Raw genomic sequence first — 25590 nt, 5'->3', positions numbered from 1 at the left:
GCAAATGAACATTGTCATGTTCCAATCGATTGCGCTGCTTGTTATCGCTGCAGATCTTGTACCAGTGGTAGACAAGAGTTGCTGTTTTGGACCTCCGAACGTCGTCTCCTTTAAAACCGCTCTCGTGTCGCTCGAATCGTCCTTAATAATTTTACAAGTGATACTCAACACATGATCCACTCTCCTGTTTGCTCTGTACTTTCTTCCCCTGCAGCCTGTAGCCAAGATGGATGAAGCAACCGAGAAACGCCTCAACGGATTGACAAAGCTGTTCAACGGGTTTATCCACGGACATCGCGAGATCAAGAGCTTAGGTGATTGTAAACGATTCTTAGAGGCTGTGTGCGCGCAGAAAGATGCGTCTAAATGTGTGGAAAGCATCGTTGCGTCCAGTTCAGGGTTGACAGCTCTTGCCAAGGCGTTTCGCTTTACTGGAGATAGCGCCTTCCTGAACGGGCCTGCAGCCGAGGTCCTTCGATTATTAGCCGACCCATCCATCAAGCAACTTCACGATGGCCAATTTTTGCATCGCATTGTCCAACACATCGTTGATCCACCCACGTTCTGGGACGCTTTTTCCAAAGCTCACTTTGCTCGAGCTCTATCTGAAGATGCCAACCTCGCATTTGCGTGGCTTCTGGTCGAGCTTTTATACGATCGCTCTGGTGATCTCCCCGACGTACGCAATATCGCAGAGCGGGTCACGGAAATCGAGTCGTTGATCGGCTCTGAGGAGCGTGGGGTGAGAAATCTCGGGCAAAAAATCAAAAACTTCCTCGAAAATACTTCGGCAGATATTACCGGAACTGGACCTGGCGGACGTCATGATAATGATCACGCAGATTATAGGAAGATTAAGATTCTGCCTACTGCAGATGAGTTCTCCTCTACAGAAAGGCCATTCTACCGACGTGCAGATGCCATGAAATCTGTCGACCTATATCAGCGGGGCCATCTCCACCTCGACAACCAATTCCGGCTCTTAAGAGAGGACTTACTTGGTGAACTGCGCAATGATTTCCAGATCAGCATTGGTGCCAAGAAAGGACGGCGCAGGGTGATCCTGAGAAGGCTGCAATTCATAGGCATTGACTGTGGTTTGCCTCATCGACGAAGGGTTTGCCACATCAAACTTCAGTGCAACGCCGATATCCCCCAGCTGAAGCACTTTAAGGACACCGATGCGCGAAGGAAGCATGTCGCAGATAACAAAAACCTACTCAAGCATCATTCCCTTGGTTGCTTGGTTAGCCACGGAGGTGTAGTCGCTTTTGTGAGCGTGGATCGCAACGAAGCCGAACTCTCTCAAGAGCCTCCCGTACTGCGGCTACGTATTGCTGATGATGATGCGCTCATGAAAGTACTCATCGCAAGCAAGGTATCTCAGGAGTTTGAGTTTATACAAGTGGACACAGCTGTGTTTGCTTATGAATCTGTTCTACGATGCCTCCAGGACATGTTGGAAGTTCCACTGCAAGAACAATTACTTCAGTCCACTTCTGAGGCGGAAGAGGCCTTGTCCGGTATCCAACCGACGCAAATGATCGATCATATCGGCGCAAACATGGATCAAGACCTGCAGCACGCAGTAGGTGCGACCATGAGTGTCAAACTAGACAGCGCCCAAGCTCATTCGTTATTGGCGGGTTTGTCCAAAAGGGTTAGCCTTATTCAAGGCCCACCAGGTATGTACCTCCTGGCTCAGTGTAGGGCTGTTCCATTTAGCGCCATTCGCTGCTTGCAAGGGGTGACGGGAAAGCTCACTTTGACGATCGAAATTAACCTTAACCCATTCAGGAACTGGGAAGTCCTTCATCGGGTCTCTCATTACAAAGATTCTTCATGACCAGACTCAAGAAACTATCTTGGTAATCACATACACCAATCATGCGCTTGATCAGTTTCTCGTAGACATACAGAACATTGGCGTTTCGAAACACTCGATAGTTCGTCTCGGATACAGGGGCAGCGATGAAACGAAGGATTTAAGTATCTCTAAACAATCCTCCACGTACAAGATTGGCCGTGACGCCTGGCAGATCAGGGAAAATAACAAGGTAGAAGCTGAAGGTTACCATGACCTCTTAGTCAACGCCGTGTCTGGTTTCATTCAGGGCAACATCAATGACAAAGCCATTCTAGAGTATCTGGAGTTTGAAGATCCAGATTTCTTTGATGCTTTCCAGATACCTGATACTGATGAAGGTGAAGAAATTGCAGGTCGTCATGGTAAAGCCATTGATAGAACGTACTTGATCAACGAGTGGACACAGGGGAGGAGCGCTGGTGCCGTCGGTGGCGCTTCAGAACAGCAGTTTCCCAATGTATGGGGACTTGAGAGCAGTGCACGTGCTGCTCTCCGTCTAAACTGGATCAAAGGTATCTATCAAGAACGAGCTTCTCACATCACAAACCTAGTACAGAAGTACAATCGATGCAGGCACATGGTTGAACGAATCAACCAGGAAGAGAAAGCTTTCTTCTTGAAACAAAAGCGAATTATAGGTTGTACGACTACAGCTGCGGCGAAGTATACCGAGGCAATCCGAGAAGCTTCGCCAGGAATCATCATTGTGGAGGAAGCCGGCGAGATCCTCGAGAGTCATATTCTGACTGCTCTGACGTCCAATACCAAACAACTGGTGCTGATAGGAGATCACAAACAACTTCGGCCGAAAGTTAGTAACTACTCGTTGACGGTGGAAAAGGGGGATGGGTATGATCTCAACGTGTCGATGTTTGAGAGGCTTGTTCTCTCTGGCATGCCTCACACCACGTTGAATTTGCAACATCGGATGCGTCCAGAAATCTCCAACCTTGTCCGATCGCTCACGTATCCGGAGCTAGAGGACGCATTAGGGACTAAAGATCGACCCATGCTACGAGGTTTCCAGAATAACGTCATATTTGTATCTCACGATAAGCCCGAGCTCAATGCCGATTTCATTGCAGACCGCCGCGATGAAGATCAGAAGTCTAGCAAAGAGAACGAGTTTGAAGTCGATATGGTCCTCAAGATTGTCCGGTATCTTGGCCAGCAAGGGTATAATACCGAGCAGATTGTTATTCTGACACCATACCTTGGTCAGCTCCACCGCCTTGTGAAAACATTAAGTCAGGATAGTGACCCCTGGCTCAACGATCTGGATTCTTTCGAGCTCGTTCGTGCTGGGCTGGCACCTCCGCCAAGTGCAGGTATTCCCAAGCAAAGGGTCAAAATTTGCACCATAGGTAAGCAATCCTTGAATTCCCTGCATGCGGGATCATCAAGTCTGGACAAAATTGAGTGCTGACTTGGGGCAGACAACTACCAAGGGGAGGAGAACGATATTGTTATCGCTACACTGACCCGGAGTAATTCTGTGGGCGATATTGGCTTCATGGCCTCACCTCAACGTGTCAACGTACTATTGTCTCGGGCACGTGACGCTCTAATTATGATAGGAAACGCAAGTACTTTTGTGAACAGCCGCAAAGGCAAGGACGTATGGGTTCCTCTCATGAAGCAGCTGAATCGGGGAGGGCATGTCTACAACGGCTTCCCAGTCAAATGCGAGCAGCATCCAAACAGGACCGCATCAATTGCTTCACCAGATTCTTTTGACGAAATTTGCCCAGATGGTGGCTGCTCGGAGCCATGGTAAGGAATCTCATGATATTAAGAAAGATGCTTACCTTTTGAAAGCGAAAAATATCTCAAGTGCAACACTCATAAATGCCCACAACGATGTCATCAGTTGCAGGATCACTCTAAGATGAAATGTCGGGCAATTGTCGACCGGATCTGTTCCCTGAAGCATGCTTTTGCCCTTGAATGTCACGAAAAGGACAAAAAAACCTGTCCAAATTGTAGGGAAGAGATCGAAGCGGCTGAGGCGAAGCGTCAGCGGGAATACCAGCTTGAGCAAGAGCGGCTAGTCAAGCAACGAGAGTACGCCACTAAATTGGCAGAGATCGATGACGAGATGGCCCACGAGAAGCGTTTGTTGCGAAATGCATCCGAGGACAGAGATCGCAAGAATGTGCTGGCTCAGAAGCAGCGAGATCTCGATAATCTGAGACATCAGGTCCGCGACCCGGATAAGTCGACTGTCACACCGGCATTGGATGTCTCAGTACCAATGGTGCCGAATTCTTGGGATGCACCTGCAGTTCCACAGATGCCGAAATCCAAGTGCACTCGTCAAACCACAGTCCCACCGCCTCCTGTACCCACAGCAGACACTCAAAGTGACGACAATGCATCTGTTCAAGGCGAGGACTCTAGCGTAAGCTCTGCTGGGTCTTCAATCAGTCAAGTTCCTCCTCTCCAACACCATCTGCCGGCCTTGGTCCAAAGCGAGGCCAAAGACGACTGGGAATGGCAGAAAAGGTTCGAAGGTGCTCGAAATGAGGCGTTGGATGCGTTGGTAGCTATGATAGGGAAGCTATATTACACTTCGATCGGAACAATCTGTGCTAATGTCTAGACTAGGCCTCGAATCCGTCAAGCAGAAATTTCTCGCAATAAAGGCGAAGGTGGACACTCAGGTTCGACAGAATGTGTCGCTCAAAGGCGAGAGATTTGGAGCGGCTTTGTTAGGTAACCCTGGAACAGGTAGAGGAAAGATGATAGTTGTTTTTATCTTGTCGCTGATAACGTTAGGTAAAACAACCGTCGCAAGGCATTATGCGAAGTTTCTGATGAGCGTCGGCGCCCTTCCTGGAGATCATTTCTTCGAGACGTCAGGATCGAAGCTTGCTAATGATGGTATATCTACATGCAAATCACACATTGACACAATTCTTGGAGCTGGTGGCGGCGTTTTCTTCATTGATGAAGCCTATCAGCTTGTGAACGGCAACAATTCCGGCGGCAAAGCGGTTCTAGATTTCCTGCTGGCGGAGATGGAAAATCTCACCGGCCAGGTCGTCTTCGTTCTGGCCGGTTACCGCAAGCAGATGGAAGCTTTCTTTGCACACAATCCGGGTATACCAAGTCGCATTCCTCTGGAGATGAAGTTCGAAGATTATACGGACGAAGAGCTGCATCATATCTTTGCTCATTGTGTGAACAAGAAGTACGGAGGTAGGATGAAAGTCGACGCCGGTATGGGAGGTCTGTATGCTCGCATAGTTGCTCGTCGTATAGGTAGAGGAAGAGACCAGGAGGGTTTCGGTAATGCTCGTGCTATGCAGAACCAGATCGATCGGATAACCGAACGTCAAGCGAAGCGTCTCCGGAAGCAACGAAGGGCAGGCATTCCATCCGACGACCACCTCCTGTCCAAAGAAGACCTTATCGGTCCTGAGCCGGCCATCATGTTGCAAAGCAACAAAGCTTGGATGAAACTCCAGGGCATGATCGGCCTCCAATCGGTAAAGGATAACATTCGTGTTCTACTCGACAGCCTTCAACACAATTATCACCGTGAGCTTGCGGAGAAACCGATATTGCAGTATTCTTTGAATCGGTGCTTCGTAGGCTCACCAGGAACGGGCAAAACATCCGTGGCAAAATTGTACGGACGCATACTAGCTGATCTTGGTATGCTATCGGATGGTGAAGGTAGGCAACGATCATCTGAAACCAACTTGGAGCAAATCTAATTCATGCAGTAATTGTGAAGAACCCATCGGATTTTGTTGGAGATGTACTTGGGGCCACAGAAACCAAGACGAAGGGGATACTGGCCTCCAGCATGGGAAAAGTTCTGATTGTCGATGAGGCTTACATGCTCCGAACGGGTGCAGGAAGAAACCCCGACATTTTTAAGGCCGCTGTCATCGACACTATAGTGGCAGAGGTGCAGAGTGTCCCTGACGAGGACAGATGCGTATTGCTTCTAGGATATATGGAGCAAATGGAAGAGATGTTTCGCGATGTCAACCCAGGTTTGGCTCGGCGATTTCCTCTCGATTCGGCATTCGTCTTCGATGACTTTGACGATGATGACCTTCGAAAGATTCTCAATTTGAAGCTTAAGGACATCGGTTACAGCGCCACCGATCAAGGAAAGAAAGTAGCATTGGAGGCTTTGAAACGTGCTCGCAATAAGCCAAACTTCGGCAACGCAGGCGAAGTCGATATCCTTCTGGATCGCGCCAAGGCTCTACATCAGAAGCATCTCGCCGCGGGCAAGACTAAGCATCTTGACACGCTGGGAGCTATCGATTTTGATCCGGATTTTGACCGAGCACAGCGTGCTACCACCAATTTGGCAAAGCTGTTTCAAGATACGGTTGGGTGCGAGGACCTGATCAAACGGTTTCAGCACTACCAAAACACGGCGGCAAATTTACAGTCATTGGGTATGGATCCTCGCAACGAGATTCCTTTCAACTTTTTGTTCAAAGGCCCACCTGGTACGTTTCGATGATAGCTTCTGTTCTTCTTGCTGAGGACCTGCTAATGTTGATAGGGACGGGGAAAACTACAACAGCGCAGAAGATGGGCAAGATCTTCTACGACATGGGATTCCTGGCTCATGCCAAGGTTGAAGAGTGCTCCGCTACTGACTTGATTGGTGAATATGTTGGTCACACTGGACCTAAGGTGCAAAAGCAATTCGAGAAAGCCCTTGGTAAAGTGCTACTTATCGACGAAGCGTACCGCCTTGGAGAAGGACAGTTCGCAGTCGAAGCTATGGACGAGATCGTCGATTGCTTGACCAAGCCTAAATTCGCCGGAAAGCTCATCATGATCTTAGCGGGGTACGACCACGACATTGACCGCTTGCTTTCTAAAAACCCTGGTCTCACCAGTCGATTTTCCGAGACCGTTTACTTCTACCACCTTGATCCTGGTACCTGCATTGTACTTCTGACAAAGGACTTACAGAAGAGAGCTGCCAAAGCCCCGTTGGACCTGACAATGTTGACCGATGCGGCTCCGGATTTCACCCGGCAACTACTTGGCCTCTTCGAAACTCTATCGAAGCTGAACTCTTGGGGCAATGGTAGAGATGTCAAATCGCTAGCCAAAGCAATCTTCGGCGAGCTCATTGCAAATGCAATTCCACCAATCACCCAGCTTATACTTACTGAGGATCGGGTTCTTCGAGCGATACAAACTATGATCGATGAACGGTCTCGTCGCCAGCAAGCAGTCGGTGTTGATCGGTTCCCGGGCAGCAAAAAAGGCCGACAGCCGATGTCTCAGCAGCCACATCCGCCACAACCTCCAACGACAGGCTCATCAGCGAGCTCGCCCAACACGACTGCAAGGACCGAGGTCTCACCTCCAGCTCAGCCAAAGAGTAATAAAGATTCCAACTGCGCGGAGAACGATGAGAATGTGTCGTCGGATGAGGAGGAAGAACCCGACGAACTGGCAGCAATCTTGGGCATTCTCAATGTCCAGCGCGACCCAGGCATCTCGGATGAGGTCTGGGAACAGCTTGAACGGGACAAGCACGCGGCCGTAGCCCAAGAACGCGAGTACCTTCGCCTTCAAGAGGAAAAGCGCCAAGATGAGATCAAGCTCGAAGAGCTCAGACGCGCTGAGCTTGCGGCTATGGTCAATGAAGAACGCCTCAAGCTCGAACGAAAGAGGATGCAAGCTGAAATAGACCGGAGGAAGAGACTGGAAGAGCTTGCGGAGGCTGAGAAACAGAAGAAGATTGAAAAGGAGAGACAGAAGAATGTTCGGAAGCTGGGGCGTTGCCCAATGAATTTACTGTGGATTCGCCAGAGTGGTGGGTACCGGTGTTCTGGAGGAAGCCACTGGCTTAGCGACAGTGACGTGGATGCTTATTACACTTAGATGGAACGTTACGAGACTTGCGGCGGAGAAGGTGGTGGGTAGCTAGTATCGCAACGCCACGTGCTTGGGCTACCTACAATGGACAGTGATTGACCGAGTTGCACAAAGCTGCGCACGATTACTCGAATGCAGCAGGTGATTGTTTTGGCGATAATGTACTGAACATTGTCGTATCTACATTTTGATACGATGGAAGATAGGATGAAGACGTTACGTGTATCGCCCTGGACTTGGTACCATCGCTATTGGCACCGCTGTAAGCCATCTGGAATGCTGTGCCTTTATTGGACGGCGAACAAACGCAATTCCTGTTTTTGGGTTTTCATTCTCCGTCACCCCATAATACCTGCATATTCGTTTCATTAGCCGAGCTTATTTGTCCAGAATGTCGTAGGGAGTACCGTGGGTAGCCGAACGACATCACCGGACATGATTTACATGTGCCTTCCTTTACTTCGAGCGGAAAAAACGCGTGGTCTTCTTGTCTTCACGGCGGAAGCCGTGAAATAGTGTCGCATACACGGAAGGGTGTTTTGCCGAAATGTAAACACCGCGCCCCAGCCATCTCGTGTTGAGCCGTGCCTGGTGCATATACCCACGTTGTACAGTGATGATGATACCAAAATATTGGTAAATCGGCACAAGCCGTCTGCGCCAGCATAGTAATTCGTGTAGGCACATATCTGGGCACGGTGAGTGGCGGTTGGAGAGACAAGGTGATGGCAAGAGCAGAAGGCGCTCTCTGCCCTCACCCCAGTTACTTCATGCAGAAGGAAAACAAAAAAAAGTCACAACGGACTTGAATCTGAGCTTTCTCGCAAGAATCATCACGTTAAACGCCTCCAGTGAAGAGCTCAGGATGTCATCGCGTATTCTTACCACCGGCTTTGAAGTGCCGGCACACCTACTAAATCATGGAGAGAGCGCATTGTGGCAACGGACGCCTCGAGATGATTGCCCCTGAGGAAGCTAGCGTGCTACTGGTAGCATGTCCACGAGCCAGATAATGCTGTACCTAAGCACTACAAAATATCCGAGTACTGACCTACCGCAAGACGCGATTATCCTTTTGTAGATTGCCGCTAGTACTCAGAAGGAAACTGTGTTTGTCGACTGTCCCAACCATACCTGTCCCTCCGCTGCCCGCTGCAGCAAAGCTACATGTCTACCCCGCAACCACCGCCTAGCCCCGGCCTGCGCGCGCGTTTCAGTCTCTACACCGACTCTTGTGCGCCTGTCTCGGCCATGTCATCCCAAACCTACACAGCGCTAGACGCACCCCGAAACCAAGGGCTGCAAGGTTTTCACATGTAGCCCACGGTTTCAGCAGCTACCGAACAGCCGATCTCTTATCCTTCCCCCGCCTTTCTGCGAAGAGATTTTGCGTGATGGAGGGAGGGGATTGGTACCCGAGCAGAAGGGGGCCCTGAATGTTGGACAGTAGTTTGGCTTACCCTGCAGACCATAGGCATGTGGCGGGCATCCCCGACCTGCAGATGCAGGAGTGCGCAACGTGCGAGGGGGGCGTGCCGTTGCCTTAAGAAGTACCTCGGGGCCCCACTCTGAGGTTTGTCGCAAGAACGATCTGTGCGGTATGACCCTGCGCCTCGTGCTGCTTTTGCTGTTTGCAGTGCTCCTCCGAGGAGCAGCCGCGTTGGAGCGGCTGGCGGCAGAGCGCAATGGTGCACGCGCTGTCGATAGTGGGTTGTTGGGTATCATCAATGAGATACCGAAGTGTGCTGTGAGTACTTGATAGACTCTTTGGTGTTGGGTCGCTCACTGTCGTTCAGTTGACTTGCCTAGGACAAGAAGCGACATCTATAGGCTGCTCACTTCTAGACATAGAATGTCAGTGCGCTTCGAAAAACTCCACTCGAATACTCCAGCCATGTCTGAAGGCAAACTGCACGTATGAAGAGACATTCAGTAAGTGTGCCATGTCAGATTCAATGGATGAGTCCAAAGAATTATGCTCTTTTCATCTGGTATAGCATCTAATCTGAAAGTAGCACTTCTGCACGTACAAGCCGACTTGTGCGACAAGCCGCATGACAACAAGTCGTTGAGCATAAAAATCACTGCGTGGACAACTGGCATTATCTCCATCGTTGCAGTCATCTTGCGCTTCGTATCGCGGCACCTCGGTGGGAGCCCGCTTTGGTGGGACGATTGGCTTCAACTTGCCTCGATCGTAAGAATAACACGCCCATCCATGTGGAGTGGATAATTGACCGGAACCAGATTCTCGTAATCCCAATGACTGTCTCCCTACTGTTGAGTACGTGAATGCTTATCTTTTTAAATCTTTTTACTAAGTTTATGAATAGATGCCGAAGCCGGAATAGGCCATCATATCTGGGACCTCACTTACCACCAAGTCAAGACCATCGGCCAGTGGAGTGTGTATACCGTTCTCCATTCGACCAACTGTATGATCTGATCCTATGTAGCATACATAACGACCATCTGCTGGGCGTTGGAGCTGCTCATACTCAAATTCAGCATCCTCTGTCTGTACGTGCGCATCTTTCCGAACCCTTGGCTGAAGCGAGCGGTTATGATCTTTACGGTCTTCACGATCTTATACACCGGACCGCTAGTCTTTCTGGCAGCTCTACAGTGTATTCCTGTACACGCAATATGGGATCTAGAGGCGCAGAAGACGGCGAAGTGTATCGATTGGATAGCGGTACTCAGGGCAACTGTGGTCTTTGAAGTCAGTATCTACGATCTATGATTTGATGCACACTAACGTTCCACCTGGGCATAGGTCATTGCGGAAGTCCTCATCTTTGTATTACCCATTCCAGTAGTCCTGAGGCTTAAGTTGCGACGTTCAAAAAAAATCCAACTGCTCACCTTCTTTGGGCTGGGCGTCTGGTATGTCCGCTTCAACCCTCCTCTATCACAGTCTTACAGGATCCGACAGTATCATCGGCATTTCCGTCGCCCGTCTCCCAACGCTCCCCGGCGTAGTCTCCTCCGAGGACCAGCCTTACACCACCGTCGGCGCCACAATCCTCGGATTCGTGGCCAGCGTGGTTGGTCACGTCTGCGCCGCGGTGCCCACCATCCGCGCTCTCGTCCGTCTCTGGTGCGGCTCTCTGGACGACTCGTCATCGCGCTCGAGGCCATCGCGATTCGGGAAAGGCTGGGGCAGCTCGACGGCCTCGAGCGGAAAGCGGTCGAGCTGGTTCTCCAGGAGTCAGTCTTACCACTCGAGCAACCTCCTCCCTTCACAGAACACGGACAAGGAGAAGAGCGCCGGAATTACCGTACAGCAGCATTTCGGCGTGCAACCCTTGTTGGAAACGCGAGAAGACGTAGTGTTGTTGGATCTGCAGCCCATTCGCGAGCGCGCGTACCAGCCCGCACGACCTCAACGGGGTGTGGGACAATGGAATTCAGGGAGGCCCAGGTGGGTTACCGATGAGGAGCAGCCACCTTCTATCATACGTGAGCCGTGGAAAGAGGCAGATATTGATGATTCGTCGTCGGAAAAGGATGTGCTGCCAAATCAAGGGTTCGCAAGGACTTCTTCTGTTCGCGCGATAGAGGAGCACATACATTCGATGGAGGCAAGGATGCTGGAGCTGGAAACGGAAATACAGTTTTATCGGAGTAATTCGGTTCGCGGACAAGCGTCAAGAGTGTGATGTTGAGGCTTGCCTTGCCGAACGCTGTAGCATTTAGTGTCTAGTGTTCAGTCTTTCAGATGCGTACCCTCTTGGCCGTTGCTTGAGATGTGTACGGCTCGTGCAGTCCCAGATCTTCCGCCACATCCTCCAGTGTGCCTACTTCTTACGTCCGCACTGACGAAAGTCTCGTGCCTCATTAATTTGATTCTGCTTTCACGGATCCTAAACCCTAACGGTACAATGCGCCCGCATACTGGAGACGCCCTGGGTATAGATGTCTGCTATTCCTACGGACGCTAGATTTGAACCCATTATATGTTCATCAAAGTGGTTGCACCAGACATTGAACACCGTCTGATTTCGACTGAGTGAATTGCTCCGCGAATGCACCGTCTCTTGTTATATATGAGATTCCTCTTTAATCGACAACATCAAATTCTTTTCATAAGTGGGAGCAAGTTTGCCCAGACGGACATCATGTTGACGTCATTGATGATTGTTTAGACCATTTTAGCTTTGTGTGCTTCAAAAACTACTTCACTTATTGATACACAACTCGCTAGAACAATTTACGTAAGTAGACGGGAAGCATGTTACAAGCGCACGCTTGCTCCTATAGTGTACCCTCCAGTCCCTCTCTTCTCATTCACTGATTGACCTTCTTCACTACGCTACTCGCTGACTCCGCTGTTCTGCCTCCTCTATTGCGAACATATCTTCAACCCATGCAAACATGGCATTTACCAACGCTACGATTTGTTATTCGGTATTGTTTGAGTGGAAGATGATTCTCAATCTGTTCTGGCCAATTGGGACGATGGGACATGGCACAGGAAAGACGCTGTAGGATGCTGCCATCAGATGCACAAATAGCCAGTAGGTGTATCTCTGGCGAGTTGACACCGTCATTATGTGGGTCAAGAACGGCCTCTTCTCCCAGCCTTCAGCCAAAGGTACACGGATTAGTGATGTGGACTTTGTCTTATTCCACAATGGATGGGATGTGAGAGTCTCAAAGAAGAGCCGGGCATGAGCTTGGATACGTGTTCGAGCTGGCAGAAGTTAATCTCCTCGCTTGAGAGAAAATGGATCGAGTTACAATACGGCCGTGTTGAATACCAAGCAGGGTTTAGCCAGCTTTGATAGCTGCAAGAAGGCGATGTAGTAAGTACGATGGATTTCCTAATTCACGAGCGCGTCGCGAACAGTCTTGTTGCCGAGGATGATTGCTAATGTAAATGTCAGCTAAATACTTTGCCTAGGCATCTTGCATGGCGAATTGATCATATGCACCTTCTGTGGATCACATGGCTTTCGATAGGAATGGACTACCACTGCAACGTGCTTCTCTAGTCCTAGTTCACGGACCAAGCCTGAACCCTTGGGTCCAATCACTCCGACACTGTATGCATCATCGACAATGAACTGTATGTTTCCTTGACGCGAGCATAGTTTTTCTCCAATGTCAACTATCTCCCTCAGTGGACAAACGTCGCCGCCCATGCTATATATGGACTCCACAGCCACAAGAACGGTAGATTTACCTTCGCGAATGGAACCATCGTTCTCCAAAATATCGATAATCGTATCCCGGAAGCTTTCCAGGTCATTGTGAAGAAATTCCACTCGATGCTTCGCACGGCTCTTCTTCATTCCTTCATGGGTACTCGCATGCACTAGCTTGTCGTAAAGAAGCACGTCGCCAGGCTGGGGTAAAGCGGTCTCCACCGCCACATTTGCTTCGAATACTGAACCAACGAGTAAACCTTCTTCGGCGCCATGGAAAGCGGCAATTTCACGCTCCGCTTCTTCCAAATACGAGTAGTTTCTGTCCATAGTCGAACGCCACCGGAGCCAAGGGTGAAGCAAGGATCCCTTGCCAGCTTCGGCGACAAATTCATTGCGAAGTTTGCCAGTGGCGTTTAGCGACAGTATATGTCCAGAACAGAAGTCGGTCGCGTTGCTTGTCTGCCAGCAAATTTGAACAATCGTGTACAGGCTCCTAGAGTCGCGACGCAAGTCTAGAGTCTTTTCGATGTTCCAGTAGAAAATCGGGAGACAACTCGATCTTTCCGGTCTCGCATGCTGGCTTCGAAGACGAGTGTTGAGGAAACTCAAAGGGGCGAGGATCGAATCCTCTACGTTCACCTGAGCTTTGGGTGCGCGCTTTGGCAGTACTGTGGTTGATGTGATTTCATGAGGACAATATTCCTCCACGAGACTGTGAGGTGCCATTGAATGACAAACAGTGAACTAAGTCTGCACAGATGGCTCGAAGAAGTCGCTCAATGGCTACTCCATGTTTGCAGGCGAGCGCAGTTGGTGATCTTCTCCTTTTGCTACAAGACTAGCCAAAAGCATCAACGTCAACGCAGAGCAAAGTGAGGCGCGACGAATGCTTGTACGCCAGGACGAGCTAATGGTTGATCAGAGTCTGGTAAGACTTCCTCTAATTGTCATTGTCTCCAAGCAGTTTGAGAGTGAAATTAAATGAGAGACCTCAGGGATGCGTTAGTGAAGAAACTGCCATATCCGGTCAATCTACGCCAGAATGTTGCTATAAGAAAGATTGGATCGAATAGGGGGACCAAAAACACGTATCAACTATTGTCCTATCTGCCCCAGCCACGCTTTCATATCCATCATTAACCCTAGCACAAGACTCTCTTCCACCACAGCGTCTTGCCAGGTGCACGTGACAACAAGTAAACGAGTTTTGACTGAAGCAATGCCCAGAAGAAAAGCGGCCACGGGTATCTCGGTACTAAGAGTGAACTGCGAGCGGCGGACGCACCAATCCGTTGCAGTGTCTGCAGGCTTTTGTGTGTCCTTTGCCGGCCTCTCGTCCATAGCCCCCAAGGTTGGTGACAAACCAAGCATGTTTACGAGGTTTTTTTACGTCTCGAAGGAATTGTTTCTTCCAGTTTGGCATGAACCGTGCCAAGCCAAGGACATCGTTGTGAAGACCCATTTCCAATCTCTTGGTTATTTCGCTCCTTACACGTATTGCGGTAACCCTAACCCGAGGCTGTTTCCGAGCTCCCCAAATTACCTAGGGTACCTACGCATGCTCGCGCATTTGTCCCCCGCTTGTGTATTCCGAAGAGGCGACAGGACGTCTGCGCGATAGCAGTGGGGGGTGTTCTCGTGGCAACATATACTAGCTATTATCATTAGAATAATTCTCCGTCTCATAGGGCGAGTGACCTTTTTGTACGCAACATCGATTCTTCCAGGGCCCTTGATGCACCAGTGGGACTTTTAAATGAAGTTCTTGTCTCAGGTGCAATACGTGAGTGTGAAGACCTTTTTAGGTGCTTTGAGTGGGGCCTTACATCCAGTAGAACATTCATATTGGATCCATATTCTACGGCCTCGTGGTTATGTGCCTCAAGATTGCGATCCTGCTGGACTGGCTGAGGCTGTTTGTGCAGCAGGGACAACGCTGGATGTTCTGGACCTTACATGCTTTAATATGGGCCAACATCATTTACTACGGGTCGGGTACGTTGATAGAAGTATGGCGCTGCCACCCACACGAAAAGATCTGGAATCCGCTATTCGAGGGCGGCAGTTATCCCATTAATATTGGAGCGAACAATTTTGTTTCTGGAATTGTCAACATTCTATCCGACTTCGCCATATTGCTACTACCACAGCGGAGGACCTGGAAATTGCACATCTCTCGCCCTAAACGACTCGGCGTATCGCTGCTCTTTGCAAATTGGACTGTTGTGAGTACCACCTCTAATGTTTCATGAATAATATTGAGGAATTTAGTGCTTGTATATGTGTTGTCGTCCGGCTTGTTTATTTGTTGCAGCTGATGCTCTCATTAGACATAACTTACTACATCGCGTACGTCGTGCTATGGGGTATTGGGGAGACAACCATCGGCTTTCTCATACTCGGTATAATCAGATTCTTCCTTTTTCAGAATCCATGGCATCCATTTTCAGGTCTAGATGTGCTGGGCCTTCAAATGAAGCTGAGAGATATAGACCTGGAAGGTCATGGCCTGGATCCGAAAAAAGAAGACGAGATCAATGGGATATCACAGACCTAGATACATATGGTTCGATTTCCGTCACGCCTACAAATCAAGACACGCTTCCCAGCCACGAAAAGGGCGACAAGGGACATGTTGCGATGCGAAGTCGAGATTTGAGCTAGGGTGCACGGCGCGGTGTGTGGAGTGTGGAGAGAGCTCTTCCCCAGATTTGGATGCTAGTGCCATCACGTGGGGGTTTCACATGCCTCGGCTCAGGGAGCTCCAGACGCATCATGGCTCGCAGAGGTCCGATTGCACATGACAGACAGCCAACACCGCCGACGCTGCACTCTCCACGCCCGAGACATGAAAGTCCTCTGCCAGAGGATCTCCATGGCCTGCAATGGCCGCACAATCTACACTGCGACAGCCGCATGATCCGCTCCTCGCCCTCTACAAGCACTATGCGGTCCTGCTCCGCACCCGCGTCGGCGATGCCTCGAAGCTCACGAAGCTGCTCTCCGCCATCACGCTCGCGCTCACCATAATCGGCTCGGGCTATGGCGCGCGGACGTGGTACCAGAAAACCCGCGCCGAGAAAGAGACGGGGCGGCGGCTGTTGAGGCGCAATTCGGGCCTGCGAGGGAAGGACGGGTCCCGGACGATCTACGTGCCATACCGAGACTCGACGTCCAAGGTGGTCATCCACCCGACCAAGCCCACCACCTTCGATGCGCATCGTCGCCTCTTCCTCCAGCCGCCGCGCGCCGCGCGCATGGCCGACGCAAGCAACCCGCAAGCACCGCCGCCGCAGACCAAGCCCGGCCTGAACCTCGCCTTCCTGCACCAGTTCCTGAGCCTGCTGAACATCATGATCCCGCGATGGAACAGCAAGGAGTCTGGCTTGCTCATCAGCCATAGTGTCTTCTTGATGCTGAGGACCTACTTGTCGCTGGTGGTCGCGCGACTAGACGGAGAGATTGTCCGCGATCTGGTTGCAGGCAACGGGAAGGCTTTCCTGTGGGGCATCGTCAAGTGGCTCGGAGTTGGCACCTTTTCGTCCTACACAAACGCCATGATCAAATTCCTGCAGTCCAAGGTCTCCATTGCTTTCAGGACGCGACTCACGAGATACATCCACGATCTCTACCTGAACGACCACCTCAATTACTACAAACTGCACAACTTGGATGGCGGAGTAGGCCAGGGTGCAGACCAGTTCATTACCCAAGACCTCACCTTGTTCTGCGCATCTGCGGCATCCCTCTATTCTTCCCTCGGCAAGCCGTTCGTCGACATCTGCGTGTTCAACTATCAGCTCATCCAGTCGCTGGGTCCGTTGGCTTTCACTGGACTGTTGAGCAACTACTTCCTCACCGCGACGATTCTGCGACGTCTGTCCCCTCCATTCGGCAAGCTCAAAGCCGTCGAAGGCCGTAGAGAAGGCGACTTCAGAGCGCTGCACTCTCGCTTGATCGCAAACGCCGAAGAAGTCGCTTTCTACGGGGGCGATGAGATGGAGAAACACTTTCTCGACAAAGGTTTCAAGGATCTCAAGCACTGGATGGAAGGCATCTACAGCTTGAAGATCCGCTACAACATGCTCGAGGACTTTGTGCTCAAGTACTCTTGGTCAGCCTTTGGCTACCTGATCACTTCGCTTCCCGTCTTCCTTCCCGCCTGGGGCGGCCTAGGTAGCACACAAGAGCTATCTGGCGGCGAGAAGCAGAACAGGGAACGGAACCGCATGAAAGATTTCATTACCAACAAGCGGCTCATGCTCTCGCTTGCGGACGCTGGAGGCCGCATGATGTACTCTATCAAAGATCTCTCGGAACTTGCTGGTTACACATCACGTGTGTACACTCTCATCAGCACATTGCACCGCGTCCACTCAGACTCCTACCACCCTACCCCCGGCACGCGCCCAGAACTCTATTCTGTGTCCGACGTCCAAGGGACAGTCCACAAAGGCTTCGACGGCGTCCGTCTCGAACACGTGCCTGTCGTCGCACCAGCCTTATACCCCATGGGCGGTGACGAGCTCATCGAATCTCTCTCTTTCATCGTCCACTCAGGCGAGCACCTCCTCATCGCCGGACCCAACGGCGTCGGCAAGAGCGCCGTCGCGCGCATCGTCGCCGGCCTGTGGCCCACCTACCGCGGTCTTGTCAGCCGGCCGCGCACCATCGGCACAGATGGCATCATGTTCCTCCCTCAGCGGCCGTACCTCAGCACAGGCACTCTGCGCGACCAGGTCATCTACCCGCACACCGAGGTCGACATGAAGGCCGCGGGCCGCCGCGACATCGAGCTCAGCCAGATCCTCGAGGAGGCAAAGCTGGGCTACATCCCCGACCGCGAGGGCGGCTGGGACACCAAGAAGGTGTGGAAAGACGTCTTCAGCGGCGGCGAGAAGCAGCGCATAGGCATTGCGCGGCTGCTGTACCACGAGCCGCGGTACGCGTTCATCGACGAGGGCACCAGCGCTGTGTCGTCCGATGTCGAGGGCCTGCTGTACGAGCGCGCCAAGGCGAAGGGAATTAGTAAGTCGCCTCACCACTCCCCATTCCTTTGACTACGAGAGCAAGGTTAACCCTGTATAGCGCTCATCACAATCTCCACCCGCGCCTCCCTCAAGCGGTACCACACGTACACGCTCACGCTCGGCATGGGCGAACAGGGCGACGAGTGGGAGTTCCAGCGCATCGGCACCGAGAGCGAGAAGTCGAGCGTGGAAAAGGAGCTTGCGGAGCTGCGCGAGCGGCTCGCCAAGGTCGAGCAGTGGACGAAGCGGAAGCAGGAGATTGACGCGGAGCTGGCGCGCGTGTGGCTCGAGGGCGGCGACGAGCTTGCGCCGCCGGCGTATGCGGAGGTCGCTGACGAGCAGGAGTCGGACGCGTATGCGGAGGTCGCTGACGAGCAGGAGTTGGACGCGTATGCGGAGGTCGCTGACGAGCAGGAGTTGGACGCGTATGCGGAGGTCGCTGACGAGCAGGAGTCGGACGCGCACCAAGGCGGCGACGTGGGCGATGCGTAACGACGTGCTGGCAGGCGGCATGTACACGGTTGTATGATTAAGTGCACTTGCATTTTGCTCTAGAACTGCATAAGAAACACTACGAGACGCCTCCTTTTCCACCCCGCAGCCTAGCACTGCTTCCATCGGATGTACAACTGGTTTGTGAACCGGCCCGTCTCCTTGTTCACCGCGAGCTGCCCGCTCGCATAGCTGCCCAAGGGCGTGAGCGAGACCTCAGCATTGACATTCAACAACGACTGCTGCCCGCACGGGCTCCACACGCTGGTGACGACGTCATCCTGCTTGACGTACTTGCCGTTGTAGGGGCCTTGGAGGGTGAGGCTGGTGGAGCCCTGTTTGTTCATTAGCAAGTGTTCTTCATTCTTCCTTGGCCCCTTGCAGTGTGAGCTGCATAGAGCGTGGGTACAGAAAAGTACGTTGGAGGCACGTATAGAAAAAGAAACGTACGGTGTCCTGCTCGCCGGAGAAGTAATAGTGCGCCGCGACCGTCCCCTTGACGCCCGAGTCGATGTTCGCATACCCTGTGTAGTCGGCGCTGTACACGCTGTACGAGTATCCAGGCGAGTACGAGATGTCGAGGTTGATTTGGCAGTTTTTGCGGCTCTGGTCGGCGGTGACGCTGGGGCCGACGGAGGCGGTGAAGTCTTTGCTGAAGTCTGTGGCGGTTAGCTTAACGGTGCATCATGGATGGTAATGGTAGGATTGGCGTACAGATGGGCAGGATGCCGTTGTTGGTCCAGTTGACGTCGATGCTGCCCTGGGGACAGCCGGAGCCGCCGGAGATGACTTTGTTGATTTTGAAGGATGGGGGCGCCGAGGAAGCGTCGAGCGCGTGGGGTGCGGCGAGCGCGAGGAGCGGGAGTGAGAGCGCGACGAAAGACTTCATTGTCACTACTGTCTGTGGAGTATTGTCCTTCTGGTGAAGTCGATGGTTGGTGTATGGATTTGGATCCTGGAGGAGATCAACTGGGTAGATGTATTTCCCTTCAAGATGAGGTAGGGTGGCGAACAATGGAAGAATGAGATGGTGTGTGGAGGTGGCGGCACGTTTGTAGAGGACTGTGGACGGGAAAGGAAGGGAGCGACGCAGGTCTTATATATTCCAATCTGCTGAACCGGGTACTGCAGGTTGATCAGCTTCCAGTGATGGTTCACGGTAGTTGGAAGCGAGACCCTGCAGCGTTGCGATCCACTATCACGTTGCCTGCAAGCTCATATAGTTCTGCTCCCAAAAAAGCATATCGCTACCTGCTCCAAGGTGGTGATCCATGCTAGGATGCCCTGTACGTTTGGGACGGATGTCTATGATTCGTTCTACTGGCGTGCTTTCACCATGTCGTAGAGCGTCTTCATTTCGCAGCTGCAGCTAGCATACGGACAATCAGGCGCTACGTGCTCAGTCGCATAGAGAACACGTTTGCTCTAGACCTTTGAAAAACCTGGGGTATCTTGAGCTGTGGTCCAAGAATAGCATGCGATAGTTGGGAGTGGGAGCACGATGGCAAGATGGCGCGCTCGAAAGAGGACGGGCGTTGTATATAATAGATTGGAAGACCTTGGTCGAGGTCGCGACTGGCGAGGTGAACGGCAACGGTTAATTACCAGCCGGAGACCTGCAGAAAGTTTGAGATCTCTAGCGGGAAGAGGCTTGCATATAACCCAACGGTCCTGCCGAACGCAGGTAGGAAGATTTCGCCTTTCGTATTGTTCATCAAGGAGATATTAAATGGTGGCCATTGCAGTGAACGACGCAGGCTTCCGAGGAATTTTGTTGAAGAACAACGACGAACTCGATACATTGCGAGGTCTTCTGCTTTTTTATTCGATGGATATCATTCGAAGAGGTCTCTGTCTGCTATTGTTAGCATCGTGATGTTTGGTTAATATGCTAAGCGAGGGAGTACAGGCAAAACAGTCAAGCCAGTCAACTGTTACCGCTCCTGGATCACGTGTCTGTCGCAGGCCTGGGCAGATTACAACATAAACTTGACGGCGAAGGAGCAAGCGGTATCCAGCAAAGGTTTTCGATGCTGCGATAAGGTGCCACCTCACTGAGCGTTGTGCCCGAGTCAGTTTTGCGGAGTCTCTCAAGCAGCGTGGCCAATCAGCGATTTTCTAGTATACGCTATTGCGAGATTACAAAACAGCACGCCCAATGTGGCGAACAGAGCGTACACGAGGCAGGTCGAGGCTTTTGAGTCGAGCAGAATGGGTGTCGCGGTGCTGGGTACTCGCGTCTCGAGACGGGAAAGTGCTCGCCCATGTGGGCCAAGCTAGCCTCCTGGACATCAGGGTCTTGCGTGAGGGTCCTCTTTCCGGTGGAGATGCGAGGAACATCGCTGTGTACCCTCTTTTTTGCGTGTACACCGTAACTTGTATCGTGTGCAATTGCTGAACATCAGGGTAACCTCGGGCCGATTCAGTGGCCCCAGGCCACACTAGGGCGGTGCTCCGGCACTTGGCTGAGGTTTCGCAGCGCGGTTTCGGCAGTGTGGACGTTGTCGCTGGCGCCCGCAAGCTCCATTGTGGGCTTGGGGGCGAAGACGACTGTATCTCTTAGGCCGAGGATTGTTCGTGCGACGGTGCTTTGTCACTTGTTTCGACTCGTCTCTCGATGATACGACCCGCAATGCGCTAAGCGGCCAGGTGCGCGCAACGTCAACGTCAAGCGGTCGATTGCCATGCGCGAGTCTGCGTTGATGGCGTCTGAACGTCAGCGGCATTCTTCTGTCAGCGTCATCAAAGAGCAGCGCTGGGTGCAAGACGGATGTGGCAACCTCCGGGTACTGTCTTGGGAAGCATGGAGCTTGCCCGGGTGGGCAATTGCACCTTTCCCTACGGCAGGTGGAGGCTGCCCCGCACGGCTCTGGTCGCACGCGGGAAAAAGTACAGGACTGCCCCGCCTGCATCATCGTCTCTCTCCTAGGATACAATCGGGTAGACATGGGTACTGTGACGCTGGCGTGTCGCGGCCAGCATTGCCTTAAATATCACCTCATTCCTCATACTTGGTCCAGATCTGATCAGATTCTCATCCCCCCTCATCTCCCCATCCGATTGACTTAAATATCACCTTATTCCTCATACCTGGTCCAGATCTGATCTGATTCTCATCCCTCCCTCATCTCCCCATCAGACTTACTGCAGTATGTCTCCCTCAAAAGTGTCGACCATCGAGTTCGACAAGTTCTACAACATTGTCGACGGCAAGCGGCGCGGCAGTGACAATGTGCACCACGGCATCAACCCCGCCACCGGCCAGGAGAACTGGCCCGTCCCCATTGGTAGCGAGCAGGACCTAAATGACGCCGTTGAGGCCGCAAAGAAGGCCTTCCCCGCGTGGAGGGATACGCCGCTTCAGAAGAGGAAGGAAACCCTGCTCAAGTTCTGCGACTACTTCAGTCAATTCACAGACGACCTCACCACCCTGCTTTGCAAGGAGACGGGCAAGCCGGTACGTTGCCCAGTATTGCTGGGCCCGTGTAACGCATCTGACCATTCCACAGAGGAAGTTCGCCGCCATCGAAGTCGGCGGCATCGTTGGATTTATCCAGTACCACTGTAAGTGACATTTTGGCTGACGACAAGCGTTGAATGCTGACGCCATCCAGGCTCACTGGACATCCCCGTGGATACGGTCGATGATGATGAAAAGACCATTTACACCGAGTATACCCCGCTCGGTGTTTGCGCAGGTATCATCCCCTGGAACTTCCCCTTGGTCCTGTCCATCGGCAAGGTCGCCCCTGCCCTTTTGACCGGCAATGCCATCATCATCAAGCCATCGCCTTTCACCCCCTACACCGGCCTCAAAGTGGTCGAGATCATGCAGGAATTCTTCGCTCCGGGTCTCGTCCAGGCAGTAGGCGGCAACAATGAGCTCGGCGCCCAGATGTGCGCTCATCCGGACATTGCCAAGATCTCTTTCACTGGTTCCATCGCAACTGGCAAGAAGGTCATGGAAACCTCGGCCAAGACGTTGAAGCGTGTCACCCTCGAGCTCGGTGGCAACGATGCTTCCATCATCTTGCCCGATGTTGACATCAAGAAGGTTGCCCCTGAAGTCGTCATGGGTGCTTTCCAGAACTCGGGCCAGGTCTGCGTCGCCACAAAGCGAATCTACATCCACGAGTCCATCTACAAGGAGTTCCTGGAGGAGATGGTCAAGTTTACAAAGTCCATCAAGGTCGGAAGCCCCGACGACGGCGACAACCTGCTCGGCCCTGTGCAGAACCCTATGCAGTACGAGAAGGTCAAGGAGTTCTTCGCCGACACCAAAGCCAAGGGCTACAAGTTCGCCGTCGGCGAGCCCGACGTCGCGTCCGGCAAGGGCTTCTTCATCCAGCCGGCCATCATCGACAACCCGCCCAACGACTCCCGCATCGTTGCCGAGGAGCCCTTTGGCCCCATCGTTCCTACGCAACCGTGGTCAGATCTCGACGAAGTTGTTGCGCGCGCCAACGACACCAAGATGGGTCTCGGTGCCTGCGTCTGGGGCAAGGATGTCGAGAAGGCGTCGCAGGTCGCGCGCCGCCTCGAAGCTGGCTCCGTCTTTGTCAACTCGTGGGAGAAGCCGACGCCGCAGGCCATCTTTGGCGGGCACAAGGAGTCCGGCATTGGTGGCGAGTGGGGCAAGACTGGGCTCCTCGCGTTCATGAACGCACACGTCATCCACGTGTACAAGTCATAAGCGTAGGACGGGGCGAGGGGCTCGGCGAGAATGTACGCATACGTTGGTGCAGAACGGAACTGCTTCGGCACTGTGGAGACTGCACGCTGGATTAGGGTATATTCCTACTGTAGGACTAGCAAATGAGAACATGAACCAATGGTGTTTGCTTGTGTAACATGTATGCGAGTAAGCACGGTACTCCACTGCAGAAGGAAGCCTTCTCTGGAACTTCCCAACTCGGCAGTATTTTGCGGTTGTCGAAGGCCGGGGCAACGTTCAATCGTGTGCGTACGTGCCTGAACGTTAGTGTCCAATCGGATCCCTGGCGAACGCGCTGCGGGGCATTACGGGGTGCCAGTCGCGCGGGCGATGACAGCATCGTACCATCCGTCTGGAACCTTGGAATGCATCTCTCGTCGCTTGCCGGGGCTCGCGCTCACCATGCGCAAGCACCATTGCTGCTCGCTTGGCTACCACGACCGATAACACCATGGTGCTCGACCTGCTGGCGCTGACGGCGATACCCACGGCCGTCGGCGCGTCCGAAGCAGTGCACCAGCAGCGGCTGCTGGACGAAGAAGCCGAATCCGAAGAGCGCCAGGCCCCGTTTTACCTCGACGTGTACTGCGATGCCGCGTCGCGCAAACGGGACGAGGTGCACGATGCCATCGTCGTGTTAAAGGACGGAAAGGTGTGCCCCGTTCCCTGCACGATGCACGCTGCGCCTGCCTGACACAGAACCAGCTCCGCCTCTGGCCCAAGGACGCGCACACGCAGCTCCCAAAGGACGACCCGGACTCGCACGCTGCACCACACCCGTTCACCGGCTTCTACCTGCCCTTCCCCGCCGAGGACCTGCCGCACCGCCCCATGCCCGCGCGTCCCGTGCTCGGCCTCGTCAGCACCGTCCCCGCCGATGCCGGTGCGAAAGGCAAAGCCAAAGCGGGCAAGCCCAAGCTCAACTGGATATTCGCCGACACGGAGACGCGGGAGCTGCGGTACGGGCCGCGGGCGGAGGCACGCGAGCATGTGGTTGGGCCCTGGGACTGGACCGAGGACGACGAGCAGGGGCTCACGTTGAACGGGGACGAGTGTCTTGTCGCTGTGGAGGAGGCCGAGGGCGGCCGCGGGTGGGCGGTCTACTGGGACGACGACGACGATAGGCTGAAGGCGCACGGAATCGCACAGAAACACAGGGTGCTGCGCTGCAGTCTGGAGCGGCGACTGGTCGAGGACGACAGAAGGCGGATCGACGTCGAGTAATGCATGTCCCTATCCTGCGCCAGCGATCCTTCCTTCTTGATGGATGTAGCGACCTCGCCCTAGCCGTGGAAAACCAGCCCGTCCTTGCACCCCTCCGCCCGCACTGCGTCACCCCGTACAACCACCCCGGACCCCGACACTGCCTCCCCACGCCCCCATCCCCGAAGCTCTCCCACCCGCCCCCAACCCCATCGCTCACCTCGACCGTGTCGTCCGCCCCGCACAGCACAACCCTGCCTCAAGTAATCAAAGCAACGGTCCCACTGCGCCTCGCCCTGGTCGTCTTGCTCATCAACCACAGAATCCTTCCTCTTCTTCTCCGCTTGCCCTCTCAGCGCCCACAGCATCTGGTGCAGACACTCGAGCTGGTGGAACATGCCGAGCCACGCCTCCCGCACCCCGCCGCCGTCCTGCTCCTGCACATACCCGTACCCGTCGCTGCCGCCCGCGCACAATTGCACGTGTAGTTGGCGCCTAGCTCTGACACCGCGAAGGCGTCGCGCGAGACGGTGGCGTAGCAGCGTTCGCCGCCGAGGTAGGCGAGGAAGAAGGCGTTGAGGGTGAGGGAGAGGGTGGTATTGCGGTGTAGCGCGGGTGTTTGGGGCTGTGGAGAGGGCGCGGCGTGGTAGGGCAAAGGAAGGTCGACGATGCCTGCGTCGCTGCTTTGTGTGGTGTCGTTGCCGGCGAAAATCATGGTGCCCGAGGAAAGGTCTGGTAAGGAACCTCTGTTAGAAGGCAAATGGCTCTGGCCGTAACATTTTCATCTCGCGTTGGTGTCGATATGTGGTTTGTAGTAACGCCTATTCAAGGCCGTTTTGGGACGTGCGGCTGTGATCCAGTCGAAGCCTCGAACCGCTCAACAGCATCCGTATTATTGGTTCTAGACTTAATTCGACCTTCCTTGACAATTCAATCTTGCATCTCAATTATCTCCGTACTCGTCTGAAGGAGCGCTTTCTGTACAATCAGATTGAACTGAGTCAATCATTGTTCGTTACCAAGATGAGTCGGCCTGACCTCGTTGTGTCAGTTGACTTCGGGACAACGTGTGAATAAGACTCACAGCAGCTACTAATGTTTCCTAATGAGACCCTCTAGGCACTGGATTGGCATACTGCAACGTTGCTACAGGCTCTGACATGGTCAGACATATTCAAAAGTGGCCCGGGAGACTTCAGGCAAACGAAGACAAGGTGGGAGGCCCCCGTATCCAGGTCATCAGTGGTAATACTGAGTGTG

The 25590-nt window shown here is 53.0% G+C and overlaps 8 protein-coding genes across 8 annotated transcripts; 6 read left to right on the top strand and 2 right to left on the bottom strand.

The window, feature by feature from the left end:
- Window positions 1–31: 31 nt before the first annotated feature.
- CC84DRAFT_1128703 (P-loop containing nucleoside triphosphate hydrolase protein) lies at window positions 32–7779 on the top strand. Its single transcript, XM_018175808.1, is given in 9 exon segments — window positions 32–1685; window positions 1798–3231; window positions 3304–3640; window positions 3686–4174; window positions 4268–4455; window positions 4475–4597; window positions 4646–5548; window positions 5599–6345; window positions 6402–7779. 9 exon segments carry the CDS (start codon window positions 227–229, stop codon window positions 7742–7744), a joined length of 7023 nt encoding a protein of 2340 aa, XP_018031579.1. The 5' UTR covers window positions 32–226; the 3' UTR covers window positions 7745–7779.
- Window positions 7780–9713: 1934 nt separating this feature from the next.
- CC84DRAFT_1263222 (uncharacterized protein) lies at window positions 9714–11400 on the top strand (the record flags this gene model as incomplete). The annotated part of the gene is made up of 6 exons (XM_018185218.1): window positions 9714–9935; window positions 9986–10022; window positions 10072–10143; window positions 10195–10460; window positions 10515–10624; window positions 10674–11400. 6 exons carry the CDS (start codon window positions 9714–9716, stop codon window positions 11398–11400), a joined length of 1434 nt encoding a protein of 477 aa, XP_018031578.1.
- Window positions 11401–12141: 741 nt separating this feature from the next.
- CC84DRAFT_1199203 (PLP-dependent transferase) lies at window positions 12142–14353 on the bottom strand (the record flags this gene model as incomplete). Its single annotated transcript, XM_018181609.1, has 3 exons — window positions 12142–12434; window positions 12690–13410; window positions 14177–14353. The coding sequence occupies 3 exons, from the start codon at window positions 14351–14353 to the stop codon at window positions 12142–12144; spliced, it is 1191 nt and encodes a 396-aa protein (XP_018031577.1).
- Window positions 14354–14729: 376 nt separating this feature from the next.
- On the top strand, window positions 14730–15143 carry CC84DRAFT_1101722 (uncharacterized protein; the record flags this gene model as incomplete). Its single annotated transcript, XM_018174929.1, has 1 exon — window positions 14730–15143. A coding segment is annotated over one exon (414 nt), but the record flags the coding sequence as incomplete, so codon positions are not given.
- Window positions 15144–15681: 538 nt separating this feature from the next.
- On the top strand, window positions 15682–18511 carry CC84DRAFT_1128701 (peroxisomal ABC transporter-like protein). The gene is made up of 2 exons (XM_018175807.1): window positions 15682–17919; window positions 17980–18511. Exons 1-2 carry the CDS (start codon window positions 15777–15779, stop codon window positions 18411–18413), a joined length of 2577 nt encoding a protein of 858 aa, XP_018031575.1. The 5' UTR covers window positions 15682–15776; the 3' UTR covers window positions 18414–18511.
- Window positions 18238–19722, bottom strand: CC84DRAFT_280404 (uncharacterized protein). Its single transcript, XM_018185746.1, has 3 exons — window positions 19128–19722; window positions 18864–19072; window positions 18238–18748 (listed from the first exon to the last, which is right to left on the bottom strand). Exons 1-3 carry the CDS (start codon window positions 19300–19302, stop codon window positions 18524–18526), a joined length of 609 nt encoding a protein of 202 aa, XP_018031574.1. The 5' UTR covers window positions 19303–19722; the 3' UTR covers window positions 18238–18523.
- A 1741-nt stretch (window positions 19723–21463) lies between these two features.
- CC84DRAFT_280082 (aldehyde dehydrogenase) lies at window positions 21464–23402 on the top strand. The gene is made up of 3 exons (XM_018185744.1): window positions 21464–21870; window positions 21923–21977; window positions 22028–23402. The coding sequence occupies exons 1-3, from the start codon at window positions 21565–21567 to the stop codon at window positions 23104–23106; spliced, it is 1440 nt and encodes a 479-aa protein (XP_018031573.1). The 5' UTR covers window positions 21464–21564; the 3' UTR covers window positions 23107–23402.
- On the top strand, window positions 23343–24517 carry CC84DRAFT_280148 (uncharacterized protein). Its single transcript, XM_018185745.1, has 3 exons — window positions 23343–23779; window positions 23833–23985; window positions 24046–24517. Exons 1-3 carry the CDS (start codon window positions 23579–23581, stop codon window positions 24349–24351), a joined length of 660 nt encoding a protein of 219 aa, XP_018031572.1. The 5' UTR covers window positions 23343–23578; the 3' UTR covers window positions 24352–24517.
- The last annotated feature ends 1073 nt before the right edge of the window (window positions 24518–25590 follow it).

This window comes from Paraphaeosphaeria sporulosa (genome assembly GCF_001642045.1).
Source record: "Paraphaeosphaeria sporulosa strain AP3s5-JAC2a unplaced genomic scaffold CC84scaffold_11, whole genome shotgun sequence".
In the NCBI taxonomy this organism is placed as follows: Eukaryota; Fungi; Ascomycota; class Dothideomycetes; order Pleosporales; family Didymosphaeriaceae; genus Paraphaeosphaeria; species Paraphaeosphaeria sporulosa.
Note: the sequence above shows the minus strand (reverse complement) of the source record. Positions and strands in the feature narration are given on the sequence as shown.